Below are 21,523 nucleotides of genomic sequence, written 5' to 3' on the forward strand. Positions count from 1 at the left end.
ACCAACCTCTTGTATTTCTGCCATAGCCCAGACACATTCCCTCCCCTTTGTTTCACTTCAGGACAACAGCCTTAGCCACCACACCCACCCTCATCCCACCTTTTTAGCTCACCATTGGTTAAGAACAGTTATTTCGAGCATTAATCAATCTTCCTAGTCCCTAGGAGATGAACCAATAAAGGAGAAGGTGGTTCTCAGCAGTTTCCTTTCTCCCCCAGCCCCCTTTCCAAACAGTTTATTTTTAATTGGTACTGGATTATTTTCTGCAACCGTTACTACGGAAACCTTTGTTACTATAGCAACTGTGTATGTTAAGTCAGTAGCCCTATATCTATTAAAATGCAGTATATACACACACGCTGTGTCTGGTGGGGTGCTCAATATCAACACACACACACAAAGCCGGAGTACACACAGACCAGAGCTGCTGAGAGGCAACTACCTCTCTCAGTGCTCTTCCCAAATTGTGACACCTCCAGGAGATGAAATGAGGATGGCTGACACTGAGTAATTCTAATCTTAGTGTTTGGGGCAACAGACCCACCCTGCACATGACATGTATTACACTGAAGCAGTGAGGGCTTGTTCCCAGACCATAATCACAGTAATTGTCACTGTGTACAAACAGCACGGGCCCCTGAGGTCATCCAAGGACTCTTAGATGGTCCCTCAGCAGCTTCCCCTGCTCCCATGCAACCTTTGGGAAGAAATCTGTTTGAGAGCAACGGGGAAGCAATCTTATTAACTCTGGCAAAAATGAGATCTTAATTTTCACCCCCCCCCCCCATCCTTCCAAGCCATCCTTGGCAGCCACTGCAGCCAGCAGTCAGGAATTTGCCCACATTTGCGCTGAGTCCCCAAGATATTGATGAGGTAGCGCTTCTACAGCTGCTACCAGCTGGAGCAGCAAGCCCTGGCAGGGAATCACAGGTCTTCTCTTTGCCAGACTGCACTCTTGCAGAGGTTCATAGCTGTGCACAACGTTTCCTCTAGATTAGAGGTATCAGTGATATGTAATGACATCCCTGCCAATGTACTTTTCATCAAACATGAATTATTTTCCTAAGGGAGGACACCGCAGAAGATGCAAGTGCAGGTTCTGTTTCCCTCCCACAGAATTAGAGAGGACGTTCTCAGTCTTTTCCAATTCTGTGAATGCCAAATGCTTCCATGTCCTGGTAGTAGTTCCTGCATAGTACACAGGCACCCATCTCTTCTTCATTACCTTTTGCAGATCCTATAGTAGTGATTCAAGGCTTTTATGGACCGCAGGCTGATAACAGCTAAGTTGGAAATGCTGTGGCACACAGGTTACACCTTGGGGCAGCTTCACCCTCAGGCTGGTTTGCTTGTCCATGCAGGGATCCTGGTTAAGACATGGGAAGCCTTGTGGGGTAACTCACACTTCTGCTCTCCCATGGGGCTGACCATCAGCCACTGTTCACAGATATGCAAACAAATCCACAAAGCTCTTTTTGCATTTGGGAAAAAATATTTAAAAAGGGGAAAACAGGCAATATTGAAGTTGGTGGTCCAGGTTAATGGGAATGGTACAATACAATGCCAGGGAGTCCATCCATCTCTTCCCATTCTGGTGGTAAGCCTATTCCAGTGCAAACTGAGTATCTCCATGCCACGTGCAGCTTGCCAGGTCATGTTTAAAGATGCTGCCATGACATGGAAATGGTTGTAGCTGCTGGTGCACCAGTGAGGTTGCAAGAAGTCTGACACCCCAGGCACCCAGCCAGTGAAACCTCGCCCTACTGACAAGGGGGAAACTCCCTTTCCCGGCTTGAGGATTTGCCTGGGCAGAGAGCCAGGAAAGGGCTTGGCCTTCAAAGGCTGAGTTGATCTGGTGTGCCCCAGGGGCTGGGGTTTTGGTGAGGCAGGGCAGGGCTGCTCCAGCCCCGTGTCAGGCAGCAGAGGTGGTGGGCACAGCGGTGTGAACAGACACGGTTACCCAGCATTTTCTGCTGGCTGTCAAGAGGCTGACGTTCTCTTAACAGCCTCCTGAACATCTGCTCTGTGAGAGGAACAGGTGCCTCTGTCTAGGTAAAGTTATCGTGCATATCATCTGCAAACCATAATCCTGTTGCCACAATGTCTCCTGGCTCCCTGGAGAGTGCCAGTAAAGAGGATATTGTACCTTAATGTACTGTAATTGGCCCTACATATGCTATTAAGGCTTTCAATTTACACTGGCAACAAGTCATGGTTAGAAACCTCTTAGTTTTTTTTATCATTATCTCAAGATGCCTGTGGCAGCTTTTGGTCCTCAAAGCTTGCACCTCTGGCTGGGAGCTCAGGTCAGACACAGCCCTTAAAACCACAGCAGGCTATGACACAGCCTGATCCTCTACAAACTGATAAGTAGTAGATGTTTTCTCCACACCATCAAAGCAGGCAATCTGTCTCCTCAAGCTGTGCATGGGGTAAGCATGCTTATACAAATATTTGGGGGAAGGGAGAGCAGTCATCAGAGGAGCAGGACAGAGACAGTGATGTGATTCACGGTTTTTCTGCTGACTTGCTGCCTTTTGGCTCCCTCCCCTCTGTTTCCTCATCATCAAGCTGGGGTTACAACACTTACCTTTAGCAAAGCACTTTGCAACCTGTACCTAAAAATGCTGTGATAAGAAGATACTCCGTCTCAAACACCTCACATCATTTTGCCTTGTAGGCAGCAAGAAAACACAACAGCAGGAGTTTACTTCCCACCTGGGAGCCACTATTACCAAGTCCTAGGAATGGCAGTGTTTAATTGCAGCTGAAGATACCCCTTCCCCAAAACAGCCCCATGCAAAACCCCAGAATGTTGCCCCTGCAGCAAAGGAGAAGGGGGCTATCTGCTGGGGAAGGAGCCAGCTCTGCATGAACCACCAGCTGTGGCACAGAAGGGTGGGCAGGAGGATGGCCACCACCATCCCAGAGTCCCCAGAAAGCCCTGTCACCACAGCAGGGAGGCAGTGTCCCACTTTGGAGGCTGCTGCTCGCTGGGGAGAGCTCCTCCAGAGAACACTTTTGCTTGGAAAGAACTGATGAAATGTTGCAAAAAGTTTTCCAAGGAAATGTCCTAATTTTAAAAGCCTCCACTGAGATTTCACTGCGCTGAGGTGTGTGTGCAGGGGGAGCAGAAATGAGGCCAGCCCAACCTGAGCCCAGCCCTGGTTTAACACCATACAGTGAGTTTAGCAAGGCCAGTCAGGAGAGATTCTTTTCCAGGAGCACACCCCACGGTGACTTGTACAAGGAACCCCTCTGTCCCCAACAGGCTCAGTGTACAGCCCTGAAGGGTATTGGCCAGGCCATTGGCACAAACTCAGCCATTCCCTCAGCCTGTGATCACATCCCAGAAGTGCTTCATCATTTCCCTCACTAGGGCCTGAAAAGCACAAAGTACCTGAATTCCTCCAGGAGGGTGTTTGCCTGGGATTCAAGAGACCAGTGTGCAGGTTACTGCCACAGGCTTAGACATGTATTAACATTCAGACCTCTGCCAGCTCTTCTCTCTTCCACAAAGCAGGGCTGAGTATCCTCCTCCACCTCCCCAGACACTACAAGGTCTCCTGCTTTAATGACTGAACGGAGTCAAGCAAGTACACGCCAGCCTACTGATTCAGCATGGTGAGAGCTGGGTGACTCACGTTTATTAGCTTAGTTGAAATCAAACCAACATTCAAAAGGGAAAGATGTGCAAGCCCTTTTGGAGAGGAGGCATCAGAAGAAAGGCATTTGCAGAAGGGAAGAAAACGAGATGCTCCTAGGAGGACTGTGCTCCTTAAGCTTAACCACAGCACAGAAATCACAGCAAAGTAAAGACAAAGGCTTCCAGCACCGGGGCAACCTCCCCAGAGAAGGCAGGAACACGGCAGCACAGCTCCCGACTCCGGCTGTTCTCTTTTAACTGAACACAATTCCTCCTGAAACTGGATTAGTGAGGTTGCAAATTGCATTAGCCAACATGGGAGGCTGCTGGTGCAACAGGAGCAGCAGAAAGGGAAATAGCATTAGACTTTGCCTGCCATTATTACTGCCATTATTAACTTGTCACTTTACTGTAGTGTTCCTATAACAATGAATTATTGCCTGCAAACAGGCTGACATGATTGAATTACTGGGAGAGCAGCTCTGTGGGAAGGAAAGACAGCGTTAACCCTTTCCTGAAAAAGGCTCAGCTTCAGCCCCCTCCCACGTGGTCAGACAAAAGAGCTGAGCCTGTGACTCTGAACACCACCAAATGACCTGCATTTCACCATGTTCAGCAAGCTGCTGCAAAGTCCATGGCCCAGCAGGCAGCCCAGACACTCTCCAGCCACACAGCTGCTGCTGCTGCAGCAAGACCAGCCGGGTACTTAAGTAGCTGTGCACGTCCATGTTGACCATCACCTGTCCAACAGCCCTGCCCAGCGCTCAGCCCCAAGCACAGGCACAGGACTGAAGGACACTGTGCTACTGCAGCCTGGGGAGTGGAGTTTGATGCTCTCAAAATGGTGCCAGAGGGTGCTGTGGCAAAGCAGAACAGGCACCTCTCCTCAAACCCTATGGTGGATCCACTTGCTCATCCGCACCCCCACCAGTTCCAGCCCCAAGAAGTCTGATCATCCCAAAGTACCTGCGAGTGGCCCCATGGCGTGCCCCTCCCCACAAGCAGCACAGTCAGACTGCAGACCCACCAAACTCTGGGGAGCGGGTCAAGTCCATCTCTGCATGTGAAGACTGCAGGCAGTGACAAGGACATGTGCTTGGCCAGGGAACAGCCTGGCATTAGCAGCTGTGCCAGAGCCCGTGGAGCAGCTAACAAACCAGCAGGTAACCAAGTGGGGCCTCGGGGAGGAATGCATGTGTGACCCAGAAAGGCTCCTTAAAGCCCAGAAGCCATACATCTGCCAGCACATACAGAAAAGGCAAGGATGGAAAAAGCTGGGAAGCTCACAGTCTCCCAGGTCCAGCCAAGGCTAAGGCAGAGACCACCAGCTGGGATGTACCACTGGCCTGGAGAAAACAGGACTTTCCCTAAGAAACAGAAACCATGTCAGTGTAAAGAACAGCAAGAAACAAATGTACCCCAAAGCAAAATGCCTCACAAACCTAAAACCAGAAACTTTCCTGAAATGCACATAAAAGTTCTGCACGAGAGAGAGAAGGGGAGGGAGGAATAAAAGATTCCCAGCATGAGTTGTGCCTGCTGTCAGAAAACAATATACGGCTCACTGATCACTTGTAAATTAAAATATGGAGATAGGATCACTGGAAGATAAATTCAGTACCAAGCTACAGTCACTGAGGATAAAGAAATAAAAAAAATAACATACAGAGATATTTAATCAACTCCTCGTCAGGAAGATTTCAAACAAAGGAGTGCTCCGTCAATTAGGAAAAAAAAGTAATTAAATGCACCTGAAGAGCAAGTTGTAACACACACACAGCAGTACCACACACCAACTCCCATGCCGTGCTGGAGGCTGGATTTCCTGAGATATTTCTTCCCTCACAAAACAACTTGGCAGCTTTGTGCAGTTGCACACTCAGTGCACAACTGCACCCTGTAGTGCTGGGCTGACTTCCACACACGCTGCGCTTGACTTGGGCATTTTTGGCAGCTCCTGCTGAAAATCTGAGTGCTGGGCAGACAGAGATGAGCTGCTTAGAGTGGTGTGAAATGTCATTTTCTTGCCATCCAGAGAGCAAGCTCTCCAGACAGACCTCAGGCAGGATCAGGAGATCTTTTAGATACTGCCTGCACCAGCCCTGCCAGTGTCAGGTGCCGCTCTCCAAGCAAAGGGAAGTCCCCTGAGAAGGACACAGCTGAATTCATCCAAGCATTAGCTCACTCCACTCACCTTTAACTGTTCATTTTCACTGGGCTAGCTTTCTGCAGGTGTACTAAACTGAGCTGGTGCACAGCAGCACCTGTGCCAGCACAAGGAATGGGACAGGACCATGCAGCCAGCAGTCCACACAGGGGATGAGGATCACCTCCTCCTGTGCAGCAAAGTGCCAGATCAGCTCCACCTGCAGGGGTTTACTTCCCACCTGGGAGCCACTTTACCAAGTCCTCGGAATGGCAACATTTAATTGCAGCTGAAGATACCATTTCCCCAAAACTGAACGCTCATGGATGACTCTGCTTCTGTAACTAGTGAGTACAACTACTGCTGGAAGAACAACCAAGTGAAATGAGCCATCTGTCATTTCTTAAGGAATTGTATTCTTGAACTTCTTAAGGAGTGAGAACATATTTCAGCATAATGGGCTACAGATCCATCATCTGAACTCCCTGCTTCTCTGTTAATTGGGACAAGGAAAGCTACAGTAATTTTCTTTAGCAGCATCCCAAATGACTGTTTAAGAAAGTAAGATGGTCTTGAGAGAAAACTTTTATGTATACATACATATGTTAAAATAAAAGAACTTGAGCCACAGGTTCAGCATGTTTGTAGCCATTTTGCTGTAAGGAAGCAGATCTCAGGTTCAGAGAACCCAGGAATCAGTCTTTGACCTATGTCAGAACTTGCAGTTTCTCATGCCAGGAGAAGCATTCCTCAGGATACAGAACACAGAAAAATGGTGCACGTGCCATGCACAGGGTTGGACTGCCAAAGGTGCTGCTTGGACATACAGGGAGGGACCCCTGGGCTGGGCAGTGCTCTGACTGGGGGCTGAGAATGCAGCAAGAGAAATATTGTGCTGCTGCAGCACTGAGCCTGCTGGCCCCAAGGCCACTCATCTCACAGAGAGCTGGGGCTCCATGCAGAGACTGGGACAGGAGAAGAGTGGGCAACCTGGCTGCAAAGCTGCTCATCACCAATCTCCTTCTCCCTCAAGGGCTGCCCCTGCTGACTCTGCTTTTGAGATCTTCAAGGACAGGAGGAGGTACAAAGCTTTAGAGCTGAACACCATCTAAGTACTGCTCACAGCAGAGTATTTTAGTCCAAGGAAAGAAAACAGGGAATCGATGAGAAGCTAAACTGTGTGGAGAGAGAGAAGCTGTTCATGAAAACATCAAAGAAGGTGCATGTGCACAGACTGCAAACAGGCTGACACCATGGTTTTGTATATCCATGCTGCAAACAGCAGTGGAAAACTGCTCAGGAGATATCAAAGAGAGAAAGCAGAGAGTTCTCTGAAATGGAAGTGAAAAATTTGGACCTAAAAGGTAACCATGGAGAGAGCTAATCTGAAGAGTGTAGCATATCCTGGATATGGCCCAGGTCTCCTGGCACTGTCAGTCTTGTTGGAGGGCTGAAAAGAAAGACTGCCTGCACTAAGATCAGTGGGCACACACAGGGCAAGCTGAGTCAGGTTAAGGTCCCACTAGGTACAAGGATGCATTCCCACACTCTTCACCCTTGTGAAATGCATCCAAGATGCTTCATCCAATTAAAGTTCAACTTCTCAGGTCACACTCCTGGGTGTATTTTCCAGGCTGGAGTCCCAAGACAAAACTTGAACATAACTGGCTGCAATCAGCTCAACACACCTGGCTCTTACAGAAGGCTCTCACAGGCAAACCTGCAGAGGAGCCAAGCAGCACCGCTCCCAGGAGGAAAACCAAATGCAGGGAGAGGTGAATCACAGCTGTGACCCCACACGGCCAGTGTCATCATCCCCAATACAGCATCAGGAATGCAGCAGCAGCTCCAGCATGAGCTCCCTCCCCTGCTGCTTACACCCAGGAGGATAGGCATGTTTGGAGGAGGGAGTGATGGCTAAACGTGGAGAAAAAGCACCCTGGGGTGCTGGCCTGGGATAAATAACTGTGCCAAGGAGGTTACAGCAAGTCTAAGTGGAGAATCTGTCCCAGAGGACCTGGCAAGTGTGGCAACAGAGCTCCCCAGGGCAAAGGGGACAGCTCTGGGTCATGCAACACTGAGCCCCTTCATTTCATGTGTTCAGTGTGCTGGAAGGAAGGAGCAGCAGCTCTGAGGAAGAACAGCAGGTCTTACCCACTGGCCATGAAGGGAAAGGAGCAAGTCCCCAAGCACACAGGGAAGAGAAGGCTGCTCTGCACCACAGCCACTGCTGCTGAGGAACAGGCTCCTCTCTTCTGAGCTCTTCCTGAACTCTTCAGCACTCAAGCAGGAGTACAACCATTTGCCAGATGGAGCAGACAGCTGTAAAGCAGGGAAGCAGTGCTGTTCTACAGAGCAAAACCACTCTGGGATCAAGCAAGCAGCAAACTTCAGTTTCCAGACTTCACTTCTGTAAGGAAGTTTCCAGCTCATTAACTTTCCTTGCTTAATTTTATTGCTGGATGCTGGCAGAAGCAAGAAGTGTCAGGTTAAAGCAGAGACTTTGTGGCCTTTGAAAACACTTGTTTGAGCCTCCACTCAAGAGTGTGGTCAGTATCCCACTGGCCACTTGTAGTAGAAAAGGCATCTTTCACATCCATCCATGAGAGGATTCCTTAAACACTGAAATTACTAAGAATTACTAAAATGAGATGGAATAAAGGCATTAACAGAAATATCTGAGTTAAGGAAAGCTTCTCACTATACTCCACAAATGTCTTGGTAGTTATTTATTTGAAAATCAGTCCTCCTCTCCCAGCATTAAGTGTGCTATAAAGCAGCCTCCTTTTCCAGTTCTCCTCTGCCTCGTGCCCTCCTTATCTTCCCAGCATCCTAAGTCTGCACAGTCACAACCATCCACTGCTTGGCTGCTCAATGAGCCTTCAGAGAGAAGGAGGAGCATGAGACTGAATAGTCTCTCTGTGGCTGCCATGGATGGGCTTGGACAAAGAGGTAAGAGTCCTTCATTCCCCACTCATTAGGTTTCTCTGGCCATTGCTAGCCCAGCACAGCCACTCTCTGGTTTCCTGTAGAGAGCAGAAAAGTAGCAGAGGGCTCTGCACCCACCTGAATGCAGGGCTTCAGGGACAGCACAGCTCTGGCTCACCCCACTCCTAAAGTAAGGTTCAGGAAGAAGCCACCTCCAGCTCCTCCAAGGCCAGTGACAAGCCTCCATCCTCCCCCTCCATGATGGTTTCAACCTGACAGCTTCTAATAAACCAAACTTTAAGAAGCAGCCCCTGGAGAGCCTCTGGAAGCTAATTAATGCTCTAATGAAGAGCATGACTGCCTTGTTTGTTCGACAGCTCCCAGGTCAATCAATCTGCTGTAGACTGGCTTGCAAAAAAGCAGTGAGGAGCCCAGCACCCCCGGCGTCTGCTCAGTTATCATCCCCTGCCATCCCTCCTCCCATGTTCATTACTGTCAAAATCCCAGCAGCAAGAGCACAGATTTATAGAGGCGATTGCAGCTTCTCCCTGAGCACCCGGTCCAGATTTAGTCACGAAGGAACAGGACAAGGAACAACACAAGGATGGAGGGGTGGGGAGCTGAATGGGGAAGTGCATGAGTATGAAAGGGGTGAGAAGGCGCTCTGAGGGTGGGGGTGTTGTGTGAAAGCCCCGCTTTCTTATTCTGGTGTTGCCAGATACATTCTCCAAGCACTCATACCCCAGGACTTTGCAGAATCACCCCCTGATCTGTGCTGCAGGGGAATGGTAAGTGCAGCAACACACACAATGACAATGGCAATTTAATACACCAGCACAAATCTGCCCCAAGCCTCCTTGCCAAAAGAGAGAGCACTCTGCAGACACCCAAGCCTGCCCAGATTGCAGCACAGCCCCCGTGGTGCACTGTCTGCTGCCCTTGTCTGAGTCCTGCAGACCACACGGACATGCACTGCTCCCAGACAGCGCCTGCTGTCTCATCCCTGGACACCTGGCAGGGAGAAGCAAGATCCAAGGAGGAGATGGGAATAAAGCCTGCCTGACAGCCCTTGTGTCTTCCCCTTAACCTGTCTGAACCTATCTACCACCTTCCTCCCTCAGGCAGGGCCCAGAGCCCAAGTGCTGTTTTCCCTCCATGCTGTGCGAGGCAGGGAACAGTGAGGTCAGCTGGCATCTCAGTGTGAGCACTGAGAGCTCAGCCTGAATCCAAAGGCTTCCAGGGTCACTTGGATTCAAAAGGAACCACCTGCTTCCCCTAAAAGGTACCTCTGCCTCCCCTAAAACCCAAGGAAACTCTAACTGCCAGGGAGCCACCACACATGTCCTCTCCAAGGACTGGACACAGCTAATCCTGATGGATCTCTCAAATATCAGCCCACTAAGCCTTGCATGCTGGCTGCTCTTCTCAACCTGGAAAGGGGCAAAGCAAAGGGCAAAGCAGTGTCTCTAGATGGGAAAATGGTGGTGAACCCTCAGGGGAAAGGGATGATGGCCTTGGGGATGAAAGACCCAGGTTTTCAGAGGCAGGCCAGATAGTGCAGTAGAAGGGGAGCCCCAAACACAAAAGAAATCTCCACTCCTGCACTCGGGGCTCACTTCTAGTTCAGGCTGCACTACTGTGCATGGTCTCCTGCCAGCTTTGGTTCCAGGGAAGCAGCTGGTGGGAACTGAGATGTACTTTTATTATTCTTCCCCTTCTGTTGCAACAAGAGCTCACCAAGAAAGAAACAACAGGTATCTTGAGAGATGGAAGTAGAAAGGAGAGCACTGCATTGTAGGGAAATGAAACAGCCACAGGCTATCTAGCCAGTCTGGTCTCCAGTCCTGTCTAACAGCCCTCCACACCAGCCTGGATTTCTGCCCCAGCCTACAGAAGTTAAAACTCAGCAGTGGCCCTAAAGCAGTGCAGGTCCCTGTCCCTGTAAAGCACACATGAGCTCTCAACCCAAGGTGTGCAGGCTTGCATGACAGTGAGCAGCAGGCCAGGAAAGGGAGCTGTGGATCCCAGTGCTACTGCTGGTGAACTTACATGATACCTAAATTCTTTATAACCTCTCACACACACAGCCAGCACCCTTTATAGGGAATTTCCTCACACTGCCAGTCTTTAGAACAAAAAAGATCCCAAGGGATCAGGAATGTCACTCTCAAAGGCCAAATCTGGCTCAGCTGCCACGCAGGAGACTTCTGCCATCATGTCTGCAGAGCTTGTACTCAGAGGTACATTAACCCTTGTACTGGGTTAATGCTGCCATTGCCTGCCTTCCTTGCTCACTCCTTCAGCCCCTACATGTTTCATTTCTCAAAATACTGCTCATTTCTTCTCGGATTTCACAAAGCAAGGAGGCTGCCACTAATTTACCTTTCTCTCCTCAACACACTTCAAAGGCTGACATATACTGACTTCCATGTCTGCACCAGGAACCTGTCAAATAGAAAGGTCACTCAAACAGGGAGCAGGGGTTGGAGAGGGAACTAGAAACCCCACATTAACTTACAGTCTAGAAACACATGCTGACTCCATTTGCCAAAACACCTCCAGAAAAGCCTTCTTTATGATGTCCCTTAGTGGACTGGTAGTGGAGATAGGTCACCCCAAGCATATGGGTCAAGGCAGACAGCCATGGCTAATGGCAAAAGAAAGGCTAGGACTGAGACACCCAACAGCAACCTGAACTCATCTCAGATAACTAGTGACTGGTGAACAGAAGTAGACAGACAGCTCTCAGCTGTTTAATCCTTCCAGGTCCTGAATGACCCTTTTTGGAGAAGCCTTGGATATTTATCTGAAAACCAGCACCCACTTCATCAGCGCAGGTTTGACTGGGAGGGCTCTAGGACGTTCATTCAGAAGTGTCTGGGGAAGGTGTCTCCCATATCATCCTGGATTCTCTCTGGAGATCATCCAGCCAAAGACCCAGGAATGTCTTTGACACAATACAACCCTCTGCCACCTGCAAAACCAGAGAGAACCAGAGCAGTCCCTGGTCTGACTGCCACCATTTCATTAATGCAGAACATCAAGCAGCCGCTCCCAGAGGCTGCCTGGGACACAGTAACAAAACACAGAGAGGGTACAGCCATGGTGCTGGGAGAGCTCTGAGGAGTCCCTCTTCTCTTCCATCCCCACTTGTGAGCCATAAAGCTTCAAACATTGTGCAGGGCTCACTGAACTGACAGCTAAGACTTATTTTGCAGTCGTTTGCTGAGCAGCTGGGAGACAAGGAGAGGTAAAAACCATGGAGGCCTGGACAACTTGTTCTGTTAAGGCATCACTTGAGTGTTACTGCTCCAGTAAAGAACAACAGGCTGCCAGAGCATAGTTTATCTGAGCTGCCTGCCACCCTGAGCTGTGACACACAGGCTCTCTTCCTGAAGCTGTTATCAAGGATTTCTCCTTCCCTCTCTCTCTCACACACAGATATGCATGCACAGGGCTGTGAAGAAGCATGCTACTCCAGGGACTACATCCATTCAACACTGCTTCCTAAGGAAGCTAAGCTAAAATGATGAACATCACCAACTCGACCCTGCAAGCAGTAAAACATGTATTACAAGGCAGCATAATCAAGATAAATGGAGAAGATTAACCTGGAGATGAGGGCAAGGGATAGAGAGGGAAGAAAAATGATGGAGAGCTCATAAGGTGGCTCGAGCTCACAGCATGCCCTGAGTTGTCTAAAGACATGGTTGGGGAAGGTGGAGGGAGTATGAAGAGGGATACTGATGGGAAAAACATAAAGCCCAACCAGTAGAGATCCTAGGAAGGAGTCCTTCTGCACAGGAACACAAAAGGAGAACTCACATGCAGCAAGGACCTGAGCCAACAGTCTTGAAGGTGTTAAAAGCCTCACTGCAAACACCAATTCCACCCCTAAGCTCAGCAACAGCCCACAGCTACTGTGGCCACGTATCTTTGCACTGTTTATGCACAATAGGGATACCACCAAAATATCAGTGACAAGGCCTTCAGAAGGCCCCTCACTCACTTCAGTGGCTGTACAGGGACAGCACCTTGTAGGTTTTCTGACTGCCCCTGCCATGCCAGGTGCCTGTGGTTATCTGCTGCACACCCTGTGTGGGCACCTGTGGCCGTGGAGGCTTTCAGACAAAAGGGGTCAATTTCTGGTGAGGATGAAAATCAGGTTCTTTGATCACCATCTGTTTTTGAAGGTGCCTCCAGCAGAATGAGATGCAGCACCCCATCTATGGTGCACATGCAGCTTTGGTGGGAACACATCTCTCTCTTTGATCCTGTTTGCCCCATTCTTCTCCTCTCTTTTCAGAGTCTGTCCTGACAAATGGAGGTGGCAATCTGAATACCACCTCTGTCTCACAGGAACACTCCAGAGACTGGACTGAGTTCAGCCACCTCACTTCCCAGAAGAAAACCCTGGGAACAGCAGACAAACGACAAAGAGAGGACCCACTTCCCCAGAGGTGGATACAGGAGCTCCAACATAATCACAGTCAAAGAGCTGAGCCAGCTACAAGTGAGAAACATCAGCCACTGCCAGAAGAGCAGTCCTAACTCAGGGGAGACCTCTGCAGCACCAGCACATACCCCATCCCCCCAGCACGCCCCTCAACCCCCTCCACACGCCCTTGGCACTCACCTGGCCGCAGGACCCTGATTTCCAGCAGGTTGGAGGTCCTGTCCGCCAGCCTCGTCCAGCTGCTGTTGTAGTTCTTCCTCCAGAGCTCGGCCACGCACTGGTACTTGCCGGCCTCGGTGTCGCTGGCCCTGCTGATGCTCAGGCGCACGTTGTTGCTGGACTCGGCCTTCTCGATGGCGGTGCGGGTGCGGAAGGCCGCGGCCCTGTCGCCCCACTGGACCCCGCCGTCGCGCGTGAAGGTGACCAGGTCGTGGAACTCGGTGCTGCCCGCCGGCTGGAAGCGCCACGTCACCGACACCGGCACCCACGACGGGTAGTGGGGCTTGATGATGCACTGGAGGTCGAAGGACTCGTTGTAGGTCACCCCCGGGGTGCGGGAGATGGCGGTGACAGCAAATCCGGCCTCTGTGGGAAGAGAGGAGAGGGCTTTGAGGCACCTGCCTATGGAGGCCCTGCTGTCAGCATGCAAAAGCCAGAGTGCTCATCCAGTGGTGTGATCAGCCACTCGAGTCGTGTCAGCTTCTCATTTGGTATGGCTAAGTGAGGCGAAAAGCAGAGGCAAAAACACACAAGTGGTGACTGCCTGAGCAGCAGTGACTGCCTGAGTGAGCACGGGCTGCAGCCATAGCAGGATTGCCCTTGATTTCTGCCCAGACGAGTGAGATCCCCTGAGACACAGCCTCTGCAGGCTGCCAAAACCCTGTATGGAAATGCAGCAGCACAATGGCAAGGGAGCAGCACCTGGCAGAGCAGCTACTCAGCACCAGCGCCCTGGGATTAACATCCACCTCTTGGGCAGGGTGTCCCACCCTGTCCCCCAACCCAGGTCTGCATCTGGCTGCTGCAGCTGGAGGAAGAAGGAGGAAAGCAAGAAGTAGCAGCCTTCAAAACATGCATCGTAGAGGTGGCAATGGTTACAAAACCCCAGGATGGAGGCAAACTGAAAGAGAAGCTGGCTGCTCCTGTTCTTCACACAGCTTTTGTTCTCTTCCAGATCACAGCTCCAGGACAGCTTTATGCAGTTATTCTCATGTGTCTGCCACTCTGCAAGCTGGTCAATACGTTTTGACTTGTCTCCCCCCAGCACTCTGTTTGTTTAGAGGAGTTGAAATCAGCAGTCTATTAGTAATTAAAAGGTAACATATTACAGATAGCCAGTCAGGCTTACATATTCAGGCAGAGTATTTCCACTGCTCATTTGCTCCAAGCTGCAGAGAGAAACATTTTCTTCTCTTCCAATCACTTCAGTGTGGCCAGCAGACTTAGCAGGGACCTTGTTTTCTTCTGCCAACGTCCCCAGGAAGCGCTCCTCTCCTCAGAGGCTCCATGGGGTGTCCCACATGGGCTGACACTTCCCCCTCTCCCTGCAGTGCTGACCACCCCAGCTCTCAGCAGAGCTGCCACTGCTTGAGGAGACCCCAGACAGTGCCTGGTCAAAAAAGGAACATCTTCTGGATCAGCATGGAGCTTCAGCCTGCCACTGGCTCGAAAAGACGAGCCAGGAGCTCCCTGCTGCTGCAGGCAGACCGGGCACAGCACGGAGCTCACCAAATGTGCACACTTCCAGCAAGTGCCTCCGCAAGCCCATGGCGTCACCGTGCCAGAGCGCCGGGACGTGTAATTACTGAGAAAACAGGTCAATCTTCGGGATTAAAGCCTCTCACAGCATGTTCAGTGATTACCCAGGAGGGCAGTGTGAGACCCAGGCTGCCTCCCCTGCAGAGCTGCTGCATCTCAGCCCCATATAAGCCCTGACCTTCAGACCCTGCAGCAGCCCTCCTGCCCCAGTAAGTGTGTTACCGGGCCCAGCTCAGAGAAACCGTGAGCCAGAGAAGACCCTAGAAAGCCAACTTAATTTCACCAAGACCAGCTGATTTAATCAAGTTTACTCTCCAGTTGGCCCAGGCAAGGAAGCTTCATGAAGTCATGCAGAAGCCAGGTGTGTTTCTCAGGTCTTCGACTCCGTCAACATGGTCATGGCACTTAAGTGAACAAACCAAAGCCCTTCTTCTTTTGGGACTTGGTACAAAAAGCATAAAAGTGGATTGATTTTCTGTAAAACCTCCCTACAAAAATACACCACTCCCTCCCCCCCCCCTCCTTCCTTGGCCAGACTGGGACTTAAGTCTGTGCCATGCACTCAAGAGCTTCAGAAATTCAGGAACATCTGGTCTCTTCTGCCAGCACATCTCTCTCTTCTGGCTGTTGCTTCTGAACCACCCTGTGGTTAGATTTATGGGTTTGAACATCATCAGTTAAAGAGTTTCTTACCCCGGCAGTCTGGCAAACAATGATACCTTAACTTGAAATGTGAGTGTCACTAAATTTACTGCATTTTTTTTAGAACAGCAGTTTCTGAAGCCATAAACCTCTCCTGCTTTTTCTTAGTACCCTGAATTTGAGTTTCTCAGGACATTTCAAAAACATGAAGCTGAACAAAAAAATCTGAATCTGAACCAGATTCAGAAGCAAAATAATACTCAATAGATTCTCTACTATATTTTTATGAGGTACTTCAGCTTTGCTAGTTAAAGAGACCTAGGAATCTCTTAAGACTAGACAGAACATGCTCAACAGCCGGTGACTGAGGAGCGGAGGAGGTGGGACAACCTTTCTATCACATCTTCTGGTAATGCTGTGCACTTCTGAGCATCTTAAATTTTAACAAGATAGAAGTGACACATTTTAAAATCTCAGTGCTTAATCTCAAGACTTTTAGAAGTGGCAGAGTAAAGGGAAGGGCTGACACCTGGGACTTGCAGCAGGCCAAATGCTGCTGACCTCATGAGGAAGACACTATTGAAACTAGATGAGAATCTTCCTTTAGTTCTTTACAAAAGAACATCCTCACCTGCTTTTGGAAGCTACACAGAAAAGATTTCTAACTCCAGACAAAACAGCCTCTGAAAGGAGGTCAAAAGTAAAGGAGAGGAAAGAAGGAAAAAGGCAAGATTTTCATCAGAATACAACTTTGAAGTCTGGTCTCACACACATCTTGTCAAAGCTTAAGATTAATACTTCAGAGTACCAGTAAGAGCCACACAATCCCCACCCTCCCGCCAAAATTCTTATCTCAACCTTTCAATAGAACTCCCTGATTATCTTAGCCTTGGCATTCTGAAAATCAGTAGCCTTACAAAAGCAGTCATCCCTTCTTCAGCCTTCTGCAGATCACTTTTGGAACCAGCTCAAGAGGACCAAAGTAACTCACAATCCATGCACAACGTCAAACGCCCTACCTGCCCTCTCCTAAACTGATGTGGTTTCACTGTGTTGGAACAGAGGAGCCCCTTGGCAGAGCAGAGTACCAGCTTCAAATGATCCAAGGTACTGCTTTACTTTGGTCGTGGACAACACTGTGGTTCTGGGCCAGCAGCTCAGTGCCTCACTGCAGAGGCAGCGAGGACCATTCCTGACTCACACTTTCTGTCAGAGATGCCCACCATTTCTGCTTTCTGGGCCAACAGATGCCCAGCATTCTGCACTCCTGATCTGGTGTGGGCAGAAGTAAGGTTTACGTAGGGCAGACAAGGAGGCTTCGATGTCCATGAGCTGCCAGTGGAGCAGCACCACTGCACTGACCAAAACCCAGCTCCAGTACTGGCAGGACACATCACAGGACTGGCAGCCTCTCTTCTCTGAAGGACACTGGAAGCCCTATTCCTCTCCTCAGCCATTCCCTGGCTCTGCTCCTGCCACAGCCACCCCTCAGACTTTGCCCCCACACATAAGGGTGCATGCAGGCATTTTGCACCAACCTACGAGGAGCTGTGGGCAGGCTGCTGGGTGCCTCCATTTTGCTGGCAAGCAAAGGCAGGAGCGCTGAGAACAGCCTCAGTGATCTGCAGGTGACCTCCTGGGGGACGGCCAGGCACACGGGGGGACTGTGGCCCCGGGGCCCCCCACGCCTCAAGTACTCACCCAGAGCAGTGATGGACACCGGGGTGCTCGCATGCCGCTCCCCAACCATCTGCCACTCCCCATCCAGTGTCCGTGTCCACTCGGCCACCCGGCACTCATAGTGGCCCTCGTCCGCCTTGACGCTGTTGAAGACCTCCAGGGTGAAGGAGCCGGGCCGCACCTGCTCCACCTGGATGCCCCCGTAGCTGCTGCGCTCCGCGTAGGCGGGGCCGGGGTGCAGGGTGCCCTCCCGGTCCAGACGCACGATTTCGCTGCGCCGGTTCAGCTTGTCCACCAGCAGCCACGCGACCGAGAGGCGGCTCTGGGGCCCGAAGCCCGAGCGCACGTTGCAGCCAAAGCGCAGGCTCTCTCCCTCCAAGACATTGGTGGCGTTGTTGATTATCTCCAAGGAGATGCTGGTCTCTAAGGAGAGAAACGCATACACACAGGGGAGATGATACACACTCGCCACTGCTCGGGCTGCAAGAAGGACGCTGCTGGCCAGAGACGCTTTCCACCAGGTGCAGGAAACTGCCCACACATTTGGGTCCAGGCACGTCTTAACCTCATGCGTGACCACATCCAAAAACAGCTGGTGGGCAGCGAGCTGCTCCTGGTGACTTGCACACTCAAGGCAGGTGTAGGCCAAAGCTGGGAGCAATCTCTGCCTACGGCTCAGGAGACATTGCCGTGTCTTCTGGTCACAGGTCCGGGATGGGATCTCAGCAAAACTTGAGGGAATTTCTGTTGCTACAATATGCACTGCGTGCGACTGGCTCTGCCAAAAAAAAAAAGGCTTCCAGCGCCTTGTGGCTTTTTCAATTCACGTCATCCTGATCACCATCTTGCCACATCCATTCCTACCAACACCTTTTGGGAGAAACTCTCCCAGACTCCCACTGTTCGTGACACTATAGGTAGCTATCACTCTTTGGTAATGTTCAAAAAAAATCTGGTATCTTGAGCTTCCCAGAGGTGTAAGGCTTTGTGGCTGGTTGTTCAGAGATATGGAGTGCTGGGGTACTGAGGTTACTCCTGCTGCCTTCCATCACAGTTATGGACACTTAGCACCCTTAAAAAAAATCATCACATTTGTTCCTACAGCTGCTGATTTATCAAAGGCAAGAATCAAATCTGTCTGAAAGGTGGCTGGGTCTAGAAACAATATATTTTAGAAATTTGTCCAGTGCAAGATTTCTAGCTAGAGTGATTTTCAAAGCCAAACAAATGAGACCAAAAATCAGTAGGAGAAAAAAGAAATAGAATTTCTTTTGGAGAAATGAGGAGGGGAAAAAAAGCTAGAGGAAAGGGCTGCATTTCCCTACAAATCTAGGAGATAAGAGGCCAATATAGCACAAAATCCTCTTACAGCTACCCTCTGCTTGGTCCAAGCCCACTGCCATGGCAGCCTGGGCAACCTGTGCAAGGTTCACCATGTCACTGCTACCAGAGTTTCAGAGAGCAAAACAAGGAATGAGTCAGTGGAATCTCTCCTCTCAATCTGTTATTTCTGTATTTACCATGTTTATTTCACAAATATAAAAGACATTTAATGCAAGCCTCCAGCTGTTTTCACCAGAGCTAGCTGACACATAGTGACCAGGACGGAGCTCCATGCTGAAGAGCACTGGGGCTCAAGGAGCACACCTGGATTCTTCCAGTACAGCTGTCTTGCAAGACAGCTGAATCACCATCACATAACAGCCTGCAGGAACCTAGCAACTCCTAGGATACCCCAAGGCCAAGCTGGTTTTCCTGCTATGCCTGCTGGGTACCTTACAGAGCACCCAGCTCCCTGCAGAGCAAGGCCAGGAGCGAGGCGTGAGGAGCAAGTCAGAGGCTGTCACATCTACCTTCAGCTCAAGAACGAACTGCCACCTTGGTGTCATTACCAAGGTGGGGGCATGACTCCCCACCTATGAACCTGACACACATCCCTCCTCTTCATCTCCTTCCCAACACAGAAATACGTCTCACCAGTTGGGATTCCAAGCCCGAACAGCATGTGAACACCTATCCTCCCTCTCCTGTACTGCTGTGGTCTGGGCACATCACGTCTTTCCCAGCTACCTGCTCAGTACAGCAACGCCCTCAGGAGGGGATGGGCATGCCTCTACTTACTGAGTGGCATGACAGTGATGGGGATGTTCTTTGGCCGCTTGCTCTCCTTGTCGATGAAGTCTCCCGTCACGGTCTTCTCCCGCTCGGTCACACGGCAGTTGTACTTGCCGCTGTCCTCCAGGCGCAGGCGGTAGATCTTCAGCACGAAAACGTTGTCGCTTTCTTTGGCCACCTTGAGCTGGCCCAGGGCCTCACGCTGGGCAAACTCGTTGTTGAGCACCGGCACGGCGTTGGGTCCCAGGCTGGCGATGAGGGAGCTGTTGAAGGCCCAGGAGATGGAGAAGTAGCGGTCGGGGACGTTCTGCGCCTCCAGGATGCAGCGGAACTCCACCGGCTCGCCCACGATGTACATCCGCTTCTCCGTCTCCAGCCGGACGCTGAACTCCTTGTCTGGGGAGAGAGACTCGTGTCAGGATGGCAAAGCCCATCAGGAGAATCCATACACCTCATGTCAGGTGTTCACTGCTCCCTGCACAGCCAATATCCCTCAGACAAGTATATCCAGAGATAAAAAGGTTAGGGACTTGTTTTTGCTGTGGGAGACCAGATGGGCTGTGCTGCCAGAGAGGCACCTTCTTGCCCATCAAGCACAGAGCAAAGAAAAGCTTCCTCAGTCCTACTCCCACCCTGCTCAGCCAAAGTCAAGAGGCAGAACCTTTGGGGACATCTGAGAGGAACAAAGAGCTCAGCTGGGTCTTTAGATCCTTAGCAGGAACCTGTGCTAGGAGAAGAATTTTGACTTGTAAATGGACCTTGTGCAATACAAAAGTGCTTGCTGACATTTTTAGTTTTATTCCCTGCTGTATCACTCTTACCTCCTAACTTACCAAAATCCTCACTGTCTGAGCTAGCACCAAGCGCTTAAGATGTATGTTTTAGCTTCTGTGCTAGCCCCAGATCCCTGACCACGTCAGGAGACAGGGCCTGCCATCCAAGCCCCCTTGCTGCCCTTTGCTGACACTTCCCTTGGCTGCAGGCAGTGCCTGGGGCCTCCTTTGCCCTGTTTCACCCTGCCAGCAGCCCCCCAAGTGGGGCACATGGCAAAGCAGGGAGCTGAACCCCACCCACCTAACACGGCACAGCCCCATTTTCCATCTCCTCCCACTGCCCAGCCAAGGGAGAAGAGGCAGAGGAGACACTGACCAGTGGCTTGCACGTTGACGATGGCGCCCTGGGAGCGCTTGCGGGTCATGGCATACCAAGAATCGTCCGGGTCCTGGATCCACTCTGCTGCCTCGCAGTAAAACTCGCCCTGGTCTGACGGGTGGAGGTTGTAGATGGTGAGCTTGGAGGTGGTCTCCCCAACTTTGTCCAAGCGCACGTCCCCTGTGGCCTGTCGCTGGGCGTAGGCGCTGCCCGCCCGCAGGACGAAGTCGCGGCTGAGGGAGATGATCTCGACGGGCGCCTCGCTGCCTCGCTGCCGGTACCACGCGATGGAGACGTGGCTGTGCTGGGCTGTGCTCTTGGACACCTCGCACTTGAGCTCCAGGGAGTCGTGCTCCACCTTGTTCAGTGTCTGCGGGATGGCTGTGACCCGCAGCGAGTCCGGGATCACTGCAGCAGAGCAGGACAGAAACAGCCCAGAGTTAGCAATGCCAAAATGCTGAGGGTAAAGGCCAAACACCTTAAGAGAGCTGGGGGAGAAGTTTCTTTTTACAGTTGCAATTAAACATGAAGTATTAGCAAGGCTGTGTTAACTCACATTTAGCCCCTAAGAAGAGGAGAATTGTCCCCAAAGCCCTTAGCTGGGAAAGACTGTGACCTGCAGCACAAACTGCAGGCATGGTGTTTAAATTCCTGCTCAGTGGGCCCCAGTAACTGAACAAGGTTTTCTGCCATGCTGCAGAGCAGCACAGTTTATTGCATCAATTTCCCATCAAGGCATTTTGTCACAAGGAGCCTCTCCTCCATCATGTGTGCCCCCCAGCACATTCTGTGACCCCCCCCCCCCCCGCCCACATCCTTCAGCCACTCCTCAGGCGTCGTCTGCAACCCTCCTCGGTCACTGGTGGGGCCAAACCAAACATATTCAGTTCCTTTAATCTTCCCTTATAAAAAAGTCAGGAGATCCAATTCCCTTCTCCATAGTTTATATTGTTTCCTCTTTTAATGACCCCCTCAGGCCAAAGGAAGGGGTTTCTGCATT

At 50.8% G+C, this 21,523-nt stretch overlaps 1 protein-coding gene across 3 annotated transcripts in view; it reads right to left on the minus strand.

Annotated features, from left to right (window-relative positions):
• Window positions 1-21,523, minus strand: part of IGSF3 (immunoglobulin superfamily member 3) — a 91,976-nt gene that overhangs the window by 11,393 nt on the left and 59,060 nt on the right. For 2 of the 3 annotated variants that reach the window (XM_053934293.1, XM_053934294.1), the window contains exons 3-6: window positions 20,521-20,931; window positions 19,378-19,767; window positions 17,278-17,679; window positions 13,357-13,761 (exon numbers count right to left, since the gene is read on the minus strand). In XM_053934293.1, coding sequence (XP_053790268.1) covers window positions 13,357-13,761; window positions 17,278-17,679; window positions 19,378-19,767; window positions 20,521-20,931 — 1,608 coding nt within the window. The remainder of the gene's footprint in view (window positions 1-13,356; window positions 13,762-17,277; window positions 17,680-19,377; window positions 19,768-20,520; window positions 20,932-21,523) is intronic. The other variant, XM_053934295.1, reaches the window with a different exon arrangement.

The sequence above is a fragment of the Vidua chalybeata genome, chromosome 2 (assembly GCF_026979565.1).
Source record: "Vidua chalybeata isolate OUT-0048 chromosome 2, bVidCha1 merged haplotype, whole genome shotgun sequence".
In the NCBI taxonomy this organism is placed as follows: domain Eukaryota; kingdom Metazoa; phylum Chordata; class Aves; order Passeriformes; family Viduidae; genus Vidua; species Vidua chalybeata.